We start from the raw sequence: 12,773 nt of genomic DNA, 5'->3' as shown, positions 1-12,773 counted from the left end.
GGTCATACGAAGGGTAGTGGAAAAACTGGAATAATCTCAAAGCTTTAAGCAATAAGTTATTTGAAATTTAAGACATTTGATTAAGGATTATAGGGGATATGGATTATGGGGGTAAATGGAATTGAGGTACAGTTCGACTATCATGCAACAGTTTGATTTTAGGAATCTCCCTCTTGCAGGTTTGGTGTGCAGAATTAGAATCACTAAACCTTACCGAATTAAATTATGTCGACAGCTTAGGTTAAAACACCATCTATTTTGACATAAACAAAAATACCTGGAAAAACTCAGCAGATCTGGCAGCATATACGGAGAGGAACACAGTTAACGTTTCGAGTCCGAATGACCCTTCAACAGAACTAAGTAAAAAAAGAGGTGAAATATTATCTGGTTTAAGGGGGAGTGGGACAAGTAGAGCTGGAGAGTTTTTCCAGGTGTTTTTGTTTTGGATTTCCAGCATCTGCAGTTTTTTGCTTTTATCTATTTTGACATGATTGGAATCTATAAAAGAATGTCTGTCTAGATTTTCTACTTTCAGAATTAGTCAGCAAGCCTCAGCCTCAACCTCAACATAGTTAAAGCCTTGGAATGGATTCAAGGAGTTCTTGCAGCAGGCATTGAAGACCTGCCACACTATAGCAGTGCCAGTGACCTAAACTGCTGGTGAAAGTAGAACAGTTCTGAAAGCTTCCCATAATCCGTACCAACTAATATTCTTCAAAAATTCAATACTCCCCAACTGCCATCGTGGCAACACTAGATACCTGGGCTAAATAGGTAATATTGGAGTTCAGCAATGTAGTCCAAATTACAGGAAATGCAGTGTGAATGTAACTAAATAATGCTTAAATGTTGCACTTACATTTCTCATTTAGTTTCCAGAATTACATGCCCTGATAATGAGACGCTTCAGCGTGGATGGTGATGTAAATCAGGCCTGGCAATATGTACAACAGGTAAGGAAGGAGCAAAACACAATCTGCATAACCTTTAAAATAGCAATGTAGGTAATGCTGCAGTAGTTAATTGCTCTCCTGAATAACTGCAGTCCTTGTGATATGGTGCTCCCACCATGGTATTAGGGAATTCTAGGATATTGGCCCAGCAATGATATCACCTACCAACAGCAATGACTGATCTGTCCAATTCTGCATTGTGAACAACTTGAAGGTGGGAGTTGGAATGTTTCATGCTTTAATCCTTTGCTGTAATGAATAATGCTGTATAAGTAACATTGGTATTGATTTTAGATATTTCTGCATGGGCCCACTAAAATACTCTTTTGAACGGATTGTCCACACTGCATAGTTACCCTGAATTCATGTACCAGTGTCTATCCTGTGCTGACAATGACTGTTCTATGAACTGACCTGTTAATCTTCATTAGCTGTCCCTTCATGTGCTGCTAACTAAAACATTCATTGGTAGTTGCAGACCAGTCTTCCCATCTTTGCCAAAGCCAGTACTACTCATCATTCCCACCTTTTGCCTTCAATTGCTTCATCAATTCATGGGGCTTCTCTTGTGTTTTCCAAAACACCAACCTGTCACTATCACCTCCCAACTTGTTAGCCTACGTGGTCAGCGTTGGCAGCCACCTGCCATTAATTTGAACAGCTACATGACCTGATCATAAGTGATCTCATCCATCCTTGACTTCCTTTAGTTTCATTCAATCACTCTCTTTGGTACCTCTACACAGAACAAGGTCACATACTTGTTAAATATGCCACTAGTTTACCAACTTCTCTGTAGGGTGTTGCTACTGCATATAATCAATTATCTTTCAGATCAGTTCATCTAGAACCACATTGTTCAGTTTCATGTTTAAAGCTTTCATTACTATACCTTTGCTTACCACGACTGGAGGGAATTAACTTCCCCCTGTCCTCCACCAAAACCGTTTCCAACAGGTCCTGATCATCTCTGGTGCTTGGTGTCACGAGGAAAGTTGTGCAGTAGTTTAAGAAAATTCAAATCTGATACTGATTGTATCATGGAACAGTTGTGACAAGTATTCAAAACAATACAAGAAAGAGAAAAGGGTACCCAGTTTTTAGCTTGGGTAGAATAAAGAAAGCTCATGAATTCATGTCTAGGATGTCCACAAAGATGCATGATTTAGTACAGAACCTCGTCGCAAGCACCAATTACCCAAAACAATGTTAAACACCTTCTATTGTGCAACTCAATGTCTCATCCCAGGTTTCAAAGTTTTGCTGTTAAAGTCTTCACTGTTACCTAGCTACTTTGGGGGTACTTTAATTTGATCATTTGTGTTGATGTGTAATGTAAATTGTACAATAAGCTAGTTATGTCCTAGAAAACCAAACCCAAAATTAAAGTAAGATTTTTAAACAAGTTACTGTCCTTGGATTCAACTGAAGTGGCAGGAAAAAGGGAAATTTAGGGTTAATATAAATAATCCAAAGTAGAATAAAATTAATGTAAGGGAAATAGAGTTAAGACATGGCAGGGCAGCTCAAGCGAGTGGAATGCAGTCATGAACGTTACCGGTGTCCTAGACAAACACATGCAAGAAATGCTGTCAGCTGTAGAAACTTGAGCTCCGCGTTTGAGTTCGCAGCGGCTAGAATTGGCACATCCGCGAGGCCGAGAACTACATGGATAGCACATTGAGGTGGTCACACCGCAGCTTAGGGGCCTGGAGACAGAGGGAATGGGTGACCACTAGGCAGTCCAAAAGAAATGGGTAGGTAATGCAGGAGTGATTTAATTAGGAAGAAGGATGTGGTCCTGCAATCAGAATTTAGGGAGCTAGGTAGAAAATTAGCAAGCAGGACCTCAAAAGGGTGTAATCTCCAGATTCCTCCCAGTACCATGTGCCAGTGAGTATAGAAATAAGAGGGAAGGCATACAAAATGTGTGGATGGAAAGATAGTGCAGGAGGGAGGGCTTTGGATTCCTGGGACACTGGGACTCTCTCTGGGTGGGGGATTGCACCTGAACAGAGCTGGGACTGTTCCTTGTGGGGTGTTTTGCTAGTGCTGTTGGGAGGGCTTTAAACTAACTCAGCAGGGGTGTGGGAATCAAGAGAAAATAGAATACCAGGGTGCACAAAATACTGGGAGGGACAAATAACTACTTTTCTCTATACTAGTGTTAATAAATAGTCAGGGTGAGGGAGAAAATAATCTAAATCAGGGTTACTATGCATGTATCTGAATGCACAGAGATTGGTAAATTAGATTGGGGTGTTACAGGCGCAAATTGCAATGTGGAAATATGATGTGGTGTTAACAGACCTGGCTCAAGGAAGGGCAGAACTGGGTGTTGAGTATTCCTGGGTATAAGGTGTTCAGCAAAGATAGGAAAGTAAGTAAAGGAGGAAGGGTGGCAGTATTGGTGAATGAGTGTGCTGTAGAAAGAGGATGTCCCAAAGGGTTCAAGGACAGAACCAATTTGGCTATAACTAATGAACAAAAAAAAGGGTGCAATTACATTGCTAGGTGTAGTCTATAGACTGCCAAATAATGAGAAGGACATAGAAGAACAAATCTGCAGGGAAATTAGAGAGATGTGCAAGCATTGTAGAGTAGTTATAATGGGTGACTTTAATTGCCTGAATACTGTAGACTGGGATAGTAGTAGCGTAAAGGGTGGAGAGTTCCTAGATTGTGTTCAGGAAAATTTTCTACAACAGTGTCTAATCACACAAGACACTTTTGGACCTGGGTTCTTGGAAATGAGGTGGGCCAATTAGATCAAGTGTCAGTGGGGGAACATTTAGGGGACAGTGATCATTGTATGTTTTATGATAAAGGAGGATAGGCAATCCAGGGAGTAAGAATAATTAACTCGACGAGAGACAATTTCAATGGGACGAGAACAGAGTTGGGCCGAATAGACTGGAATAGATTGGCAGGAAAAACTAGCTGAACAATGGGCCACCTTCAAAAAAGAATTGGTTTGGGCACAGTCAAGGTATATTCCATTGAATGGGGAAGGTAGGGCAAACAAATCCAGAGCTCCATGGATGATAAAGGAGATAGAAATTAAGAAAAAGTGTGCTTATGACAGAAAATACAATTGAACAAAGGAATACAGAAGGTTCCGAGGGGAGGTGAAAAAGCATATTAAAGAAACGAAGAGTGTTTGAGAAAAGACTGGCAGCCAACGTAAAGGGCCACCCAAAGTCTTCTATAGGCATATAAATAGTAAAAGGGTGGTAAAAGGAGTAGGGCCGATTAGGGACCTAAAAGGGAATTTACACACGGACAAAAGGACCATGGCTGAGGTATTAAATGAATACTTTGCATCTGTCTTTACCAAGGAGGTAGATGAGGAAACTGTCACTACTTAAAGTTGACAAGGCACCGGGAACGGATGAGATGCATCCAAGGATATTGAAGCAAGTGAAAGTAGAAATTACAGGGGCACTGGCCATAATTTCGGTCTTCCTAGACTTGGGAAGTACAAGAGAAACGGAGAATTGCAAACATTACCCCTCCTTCAAAAAAGGTTGTAAAGATAAGGCCAGCAATTACAGGCCAGTCAGTTTAACTTCAGTGGTGGGCAGGATTCTAGAAACAATTATTTGGGATAGAATTAGTCACATGGAAAAATATGGGTTAATAAAGAGCCAGCATGGATTTCTGAAGGGAAAATTGTTAACTCTTCAAAAAACTCCAAGTTAGTTAAACACAGAGGGGTGATGAGGGTAATGCTGTTGATGGACTTTCAAAAGGCATTTGATACAGTGCCACACAACAGACTTGAAATTACACTCATGGAATAGAAGGGACAGTAGCAATGTGGATAAAAAATTAGCTGAAAAATAGGAAGCAGAGTAATGGTCAATGGATATTTTTCAGGCTGGAAGAAAGTTTGTAGTGGAGCTCCCCAGAGGTCAGTTTTGGGACCCTTGCTTTTCTTGATGTGTTAACAATCTAGATCTTGGTGTGCAGGGGATAAATTCAAAGTTTGTTGATATGAAGCTTGGGAATATTGTAGCTGCGAGAACGACAGTATAGAACTTAAAAATGACGTGGACAAGTGGCAGATGAAGTTCAATGCGGAGAGTGAGATGATGCATTTTGGTAGGAAGAACATAGAATATAAAAAAGGGGTGAAATTTTGAAGAGAGTGCAGGAGCAGAAAGACTTGGGTGTATATTTGCATGGATCATTGAAGGCAGCAGGACAGGTGGAGAGAACAGTTAATAAGCCATATAGTGTCCTGGGCTTTATTAATAGGGGAAGGGTGTAGAAGAGCAAGGAGGTTATGCTGAATTTATGTAAGACCTCAGCTGGAGTATGGTGTACACTTCTGGGCGCCATATTATAAGAAGAATGTGAATGCATCGGAGAGAGTGAAGAGGCTTACAAGAACTGTCCCAGGGATGAGAAACTTCAGTTACGAAGATAGATTGGAGAGAAGGCTGAGAGAAGATTTGATAGAGATTTCAAAATCATGAGGGGCTGGACAGAGTAGATAGAGATGTTCCCACTCCAAAAGGATCAAGAACAAGTGGGGACAGATTTAAAGTGATTTGCAAAAGTAGTAAATGTGATGCGAGGAAAAACTTTCACAATAAGTGGTTTGGGTCTGGAATTCACAGCTTGGAAGTGTGGTGGAGGCAGATTCAATTGGGGCATTTGATGATTATTTGAATAGAAACAATGTACGGGGAAAAGGCAGGGCAATGGCACTAGGTCATAATGCTCATTTGGAGAGCCGGAACAGACACAATAGACAAAAACGTCCTCCAGTGCCATTGAGATTCCATGAAGTGAGTGATTTGTGATAATCGGTTTCTCTCCAGTACAAAAAGGCATCACCCTACAGCCTTTATTCCATAACCTTTAATACTCTACCCTAACAAATCTCTTAATTTTCAGTTGGCCCTGGGCTTAATTTGAGGGTAGGGTTAGTTCTAGATTTCCACTACCCAGCTTCTAGCCATCACCCTTAAAGCTTAGCTGTTCTAGATAATCCCAAAGTCTCTCTGCCCTATCAAATCCTTTAATCAAACACCTCAATTAGAAAGCAGGTAATAAGGAAGGCAAATGGAATTTTGGCATTTATTGTGAAAGGAAGAGAGTATAAAAAATAGGAAAGTGTTGTTGCAACTGTACAAGGCATTGGTGAGACCACACCTGGAGTACTGTGCACAGTTTTGGTCCCTTTACTTGAGGAAGGATGTAGTTGCACTGGAGACAGTTCAGAGGAGGTTCACTAGATTGATTCCGGAGATGCAGGGCTTGTCTTATGAGAGATTGAGCAGTTTAGGCCTATACTTGCTAGAGTTTAGAAGGATGAAAGGAGATCTAAGATGCTGAAGGGGATAGACAAAGTAGATGTGGAGCAGATGTTTCCCCCTGTGGGGCATTTTAGAATGAGAGGCCATAGTTTAGGCTAAGGGGCGGTAGATTTAAATCAGAGATAAGGAGGAATTACTTTTCTCAAAGGGTCATGAATCTGTGGAATTCATTACCTCAGAGTGCAGTGGATGCTGGGACACTGAATAAATTTGAGGAGATAGACAGATTTTTAATTAGTAACGGGTTGAAAGGTTATGGGGAGAGGGCGGGAAATTGGAGTTGAGGCCAAAATGAGATCAGCCATGATCGTATTGAATGGTGAGGCAGGCTCGAGGGGCTGAATTGCCTACTCCTGCTCCTAGTTATATTCTTAAATTAGTTCATCTTTTAAAATCTTCAACACTCTGGCCTCAATTTTAACTTAGTTCCAGTATCATTTTGATGAATCTGTGCTACATTTCTGATGCCAATTCTGGCACTTAAGGTGCAATTCCCAGATCTGAACACAGTGCTCTAAATGGGATCTAACTGAGCTTTATATAATTATTTTCTTCCCCTTTGTATTAGGACACCCTTGCGATAAAGGCCAATATTTTGTATCTATTCATCGGCTTTGAGTAATTTCTATCCAAACTTGGATCTGCTGCTCTCACTTCAAGTTATTTATATAGTTATAAGCTGGGGCCCCATTAGATGTGGATGGAAGAGAAATCTAGTCACGTACTGACACTGCATATCCATTATCCCTACCTTCACCCAGTCTATAGGTTGTCTCCAATTGTGTTGAGTTTACCCAGCAGTCTCTTGTGCAACCTCAAATGCCTTCTGGCTGACCACATAAAATGACAGACCCTCCCTTTCCTGAAATTTACCTCCTAAATTCAACTAGGTTCATTAGACATGACTTACCTTTCACATTCTTGCTGGCTTTCTGACAAATGAACCAAAGTGCTCAGTCACTGTCCTTCACATTCTGTAATTATATATACTACAACCATTAATGTTGGTGATAAAGACCAGTGGATTTGATCAAGTTCTGGATAGTGTTCAGCTTTGAATGTTACACCAGCACCTATACAAGGCAAGTGGTTCTAGCAGAAACCAAACATTGTTAATGAGGTTACAGGTTGAGTGATAGGTGGGGTCAACAGGAGCATGTCCAGTTTAGCAAGGTGGTAATTCTTCAAAGTGTGTCTTTTACAGGGGATTTGTAGCCTGTGTCTTCAAGGGCTCTGATAGATAGAGTACAAGACAAGCCTATGAGGGCCAGGTTTCAGAGTGTCCAGCCCCAAATAGTAGGAGCAAGGATTTGTTAGAGCTGAACTGATTAGCTTGGTTTTAAGTCGAAAAGGCATAATATTAAATTCAGCCTCAAGAACCACAAACTGAAGCCATAAACTGAAGTTTGCTAAGGATGTGATATATAAATTTAGGGCTACTTCACACCAACTTGAATAGATTCCTTTAAACTTTGACTAGTAGGGTTATGAAGTAGGAAACAATTCAATCCAGCCCACTCCTGCTCAGACACAGGCTCCTAGTATCACCTGAGTCTGAAGGAAACTGCATGTGAAAAGTTTACTTTTTTTTTTAATTGACTATTTTTCAGTGGAAGGTTGGTCAAGCTACCATATTCTGCTTGAGTTCTGTAATTACTAGATATAAAGACATAAATCAGATTGATCATAAGTGTTAACTTATGAAGTTGATCACTGCTCTTACCAGGTTATGTTTTCATTTAGAGTGACGGTGTTCAACAAACATGCTATCTGGCACATCAGTACTGTCAGGAAGCCATTCGACAGATCTCTATGCTACATCCTTCACCAGAAAGAGATGCCTTAATTCAACTTGCAGAAATTGTATTAACTCGGAACAAGTGAGAGTAAAGTTTTCCACACTTAAGGCAACTATTAAGACTGCAAACAAACTACATTCAACCAGTATCAAGAATTCCAAGTTGAGAGACAAGACATCAGTGGGAATTTTGTTTACATTTTGGGCTAACCATGTAAAAAAAATAGCCTATATTAAGGTAATATATTAGATCTTGGCCTTACTTGACCATTGTACAACTCCATTTATAAAAAAAATCTTGATTAGGTGTCCATGTGAAGTAACTTTTTATATACTGAGTGATTTATTATAAAAGGCTGTACATACAATTGTAACAGGTTATATACAAATTAAAGGAATGCATTTTCAATTTTAAAGGTTGAAGAAAATGAAGTCACAATGTTAAAGCTTCTTACAATCATAAGGCAGAAGTTAATAAGAAAACCATCATATTACATAAAGTATGGCCCCCATTTGTCTCTTCAAAGTGGACATCTTTTTAAAGCAACTTTAACTGCCATTTTACTCGTACATAATTTTGCTAAATCAGATTAGAGCACTGCTTCTAGAACAAGATTAGAAAAATGTGGTGCAATAAGTTTCATAATCCTCCAACAGGACACTGCATTTTTTGCCTTCCTTATCCCCTTTAGTACCGGGACAAGATAGACATTTCTGCTCTATTTTAATATCAAATCAATTTACAATATAGGATAGATTCTTGGTTTCTTATTAGCTTCAACACTTGGAAGCATGAATTGCAAAGAACAATTAAACTGAAGAAAGGAGAAACACAGCTGAACACTGATTTTAATGGAGATTGGGGCCTTTTGAGCCTGAAATTGCTGTTTTTAAATACATTTATTATAACGAATTTAGTAATAACCCCTTGAAACAAATGATACTTTTGTCTTCCAAAGCAAATAGAAAAGCATAATTGATCAGGCCTGAGCCACAAGATGTATTTGAAAGCAAAATTGGTTCTAGAAACTGACTTTGTACAGTAGAATTGTCTGTATCTATTTTAGAACATAGCTAAAAAATAAGGTGTTAGCTGGATTAATATTCTAAAGGTTAGTAAATTTAATAAAATTTACCAAGACTACAAAGCCAATGATTCAGACAATTTCCACTGTACAAATGAACTGACAACATAGCAGACTACACTTTGGTTCACTTTGTGACTACAGATGATTTCTCATTATGTAAATTTTATCCATATAAAATGTTTAACCTGTTAAGTACAAATCAACAACATGTACTTTGATTAGAAGACACCCAAGCCTCATCCACAAATGTTCTTTATAGACTCATGTGACTGTTCATGAGATTACAAGTCAGTGAGTACTCACAGATTAACTGAAAATTACAACATATTGGAAGCATTTTAGGTTAAAAATGGATTGGCTACAATACATAAATTTGTGTATTTTTATGCATGCTATCAACAAGCACTAGTTGCATTTTAGGAATGACCATAAGTCTTAAAAAAATTTGACCAGCACTTGCACTTTCACCTTTTATTGTGCCAGTCTGAACTTCGTTGTATTTTCAGTCTGTGTCAGTTTCCGTGGTGGACTCCAAAGTAATGGCACCCTTGAAAAACCTATAAATCCTCCCCCAATTAACCGACACCCCCAAAATGCTTAGACTGGCCAATGATTAAAGAGAGCTTGAAGATGCCATTTGTTTGATTCAATCTGCATAGTGCATGATGGGTTCCACATAATTTCCAGGAAACAAACCAGTAATTCCATTGATGACCCCTTCATACCAGCCATCATCATTCTTCTTTATCACATAAATGATTGAACCCTCCATGAAGGACAACTCATCATCTTTATCCTTTGAGTAGTCATATATTGCCACAACTGAAAAAGCAAGCACAGCAAGGAGGGGGAGTTATTCAATGTCTTTATGAAACCACCAATAATCTTAAATCCAATAGCATAATTTATTAAAATTGATGGAACAGGTTTAAAAGCCATTGTCAGTACAATACTACAAAAATATGAATCTGCCCAAGCAAATTCAGAAAGCTAGATTTGTAACTGCTTTGGTAATAGACTCATCTGTTTACAGCTAAAATGAGCTGTTAAAAGACAACAAATAAATCCTTGAGCTAAATGCAGAATTAACATGCAAATGCATATTCAATTGCTTATAGCATCCATAGTACAAACTAAGATAGTAACAACTGTGACTTGACTACTACTTCATCCTTTAAGGCAAAGAGGACAGTGTTCATCATCTAGAGTGTTTGGTAAAGGGCCAATGGGTGACTGTTAAGGCCAATCTGCACCCAGAAGATTCTTCTTCAAATAGGACAGGGCATCACAGATAATTGAGTTTTGGATGAGTTGCTGCCTCAAAGTCCTATTCTTGCATTTTCTCTCTGGCTCTGATATGTGTTTTATTTAGTTGCAGCGATCCTGAGCGAGCTTCTCTCAGGACTTGAAGTTGATACAAAAACTCTTAAGTCTCCCACATGTCCTTGGAGCAATTCTTTGACAGCCATGAGAGCGCATCCCAAACTCAAGCTCTCCATAAAAATTGGCTTTGGGGAGGTATCAGGCATTCTGACTAAATGACCAGCCCTACTCTGTTGTGACTGTCTCAATGTGGGCGCTTAGCATGCCAGCTTGGGTGTCTGGTATTTTATCCTGCCATGTGAGCTTCAAAGGCAGCTCAAGTAAAAATGATTAAGTTTCTTGGCACATAGTCCAAGTCTCATTTGTGTAGAGCAGAGTCAACAGGACTATTGCTCCAGACTAAGTTTAGCAGGTGGATTCACTCCTCCTCGTTCCACTTCCGACTTGGAACTTTAGATTCACCAAATTTCCATTTTAGGAGATGACAAGGACAAACCCATAAAATTCCAAACAAAAGAAAACTAAAAATCTAAGCAAAGAGAAAACCTAAAAATAAAATGTTTTAAAATATGGGCGAAGATGGGATACAGAAGCTGAAGTACCCTACAAAAAACTGAAATCTACATCAAAAAGATGCCAGTGTTCTAAGTTAATAGAATTTTTAAAATTACACTTCAGAAAGCCAATCAGCCATCATGTTTATGTCAGCGCCATTTCTTCAACTACAGCTATGCACCCTAATTCTATTTTCTTACTTCTTTCCTGGCTCTTTTAATTACTTTCTTTACAAAATCCAATCAGTTCCTTTTTAATAGTCACGGCTTGTGTGTCAATTTGTGCCAAAGCATTTTTTGTCTCAACGATCCTTTACGACAAAAGCCTAACTTAGTCCTTTGTTCTCCTAGAGTCCTGGTTTGCTACCCAGCAAAAAAAAATTACTGTTTACATCTGAAAACTACAGATCCTTTGATCGTCGCTTAGTCAAAGAAATTCAAATTCAATCCTTTCAGAAATACCACCTCATTTATGGTATAATTCTTATGAAACTTTGTTGCACCCTTTCAATGGCTGAAATGTTCTGAAATGGTACAGAACTGCAGACAGTACTCCATTTTATATTCAATGGTCCCATGTTTTATTTTAAACAATCCTATTAGCCTTTCCAGTTATTTTATCTCAACTCACATCTTTTAAGTATTTATCTGCACCCCTACATTTCTGTTCCTCCGACCAGTTAGATATTATTCCAGATGTTTTTCCTACTAAAATGTACTTCTAATTTATCTGCATCAAACTGTATATTCTATTTGACCACTCTGCTAATCAACATCAGCTTGCAATTTCTGCGTTTTTGCATTTTGCCATGGCCCTTAAAAGCAGAGCTTCAATATTCTTCAAATCATTCGAATAAATAGGCACAAAGTACCAAAGGTTTTGGGATATCCCACCTACCCTTATCCCCTACATAGCTAACTTTCAACTATCTTCATTTTCATACATTAAGTGGTGCCTTATCAAATATATTCAAAATTTTCATACACACAAAAGGAATGCGGTGGATGCTGTATAAGTTCCACAGCAACTTGAGCCAGACCCAATGTTTATAGCAAGATAGGTTCATATACCTCAATCTAAAAAGCTTGCACAAAATAACAGGAAAAAAACTTTCACTTTTCTGCTTGTCAAATAGTCTCCCAAAGTCATCTATAACTCCACCCCTTAATTGAGTAGTTTGAAAGCAGGTTTATGCATCATTTTAAGCTAAGATTCCATTACATCAAGGATGCAGCGGGTCTGATGCAATTCTTAAGACCAGATACCAATCTAGCCTCATGTTTCCATGATGCTGCTGCTGGTCTAGCTTTTTAATGCAATAGCCACCCTTTTGAGGAATGCAGATTGAAGACTCAACATTAGGAGCCATTCTATTATCCTGTTTATCAAGGCCAAAAATGGCAAAGATCTGCCCAACGAATCTCTGTACACAACAGGCTATTTAGTGCAAGTCTTCTTGACAAGCCACCTTGTTCATCCTCAATTTTAAAAATAGTTGTATCAAGGAATTGATATTCTGATTACACTTTAGACATTTTTTTAAAAACACTTTCATTCGTGATCTTAAATTTGTGCCTGCAGAGCGCATTTCCACTGATTAGTGAGATGACAATCTACCGTTACTCACATTAGATAATCTTGATCTGATTGCCCCTGAAAACTGTCAAATGATGGCCCACAGAAAAAATGGAGCAGCTTGTCCATGTAAAGGAAAGGGTCACAACTA

General features: G+C 38.9%; 2 protein-coding genes across 14 annotated transcripts in view; one reads left to right on the top strand and one right to left on the bottom strand.

Moving 5' to 3' along the window:
- pdss1 (prenyl (decaprenyl) diphosphate synthase, subunit 1) overlaps positions 1–8,497 on the top strand; it is a 49,034-nt gene extending 40,537 nt beyond the window's left edge. The window contains exons 10-11 of one of the 2 annotated variants that reach the window (XM_041184650.1): positions 876–956; positions 8,027–8,497. In XM_041184650.1, coding sequence (XP_041040584.1) covers positions 876–956; positions 8,027–8,167 — 222 coding nt within the window. In that variant the 3' untranslated portion in view covers positions 8,168–8,497. Of the gene's footprint in view, positions 1–538; positions 812–875; positions 957–8,026 lie in introns of those variants that run through there. The other variant, XM_041184651.1, reaches the window with a different exon arrangement.
- Positions 8,402–12,773, bottom strand: part of abi1a (abl-interactor 1a) — a 107,852-nt gene continuing 103,480 nt past the window's right edge. For all 12 annotated transcript variants that reach the window (XM_041184637.1, XM_041184640.1, XM_041184646.1 and 9 more), the window contains one exon: positions 8,402–9,991. In XM_041184637.1, coding sequence (XP_041040571.1) covers positions 9,816–9,991 — 176 coding nt within the window. In that variant the 3' untranslated portion in view covers positions 8,402–9,815. The remainder of the gene's footprint in view (positions 9,992–12,773) is intronic.

This window comes from Carcharodon carcharias, chromosome 3 (assembly GCF_017639515.1).
Source record: "Carcharodon carcharias isolate sCarCar2 chromosome 3, sCarCar2.pri, whole genome shotgun sequence".
Classification (NCBI taxonomy): domain Eukaryota; kingdom Metazoa; phylum Chordata; class Chondrichthyes; order Lamniformes; family Lamnidae; genus Carcharodon; species Carcharodon carcharias.
The sequence above is the reverse complement of the archived record's forward strand: the minus strand, read 5'-3'. Positions and strand labels throughout refer to the sequence as shown.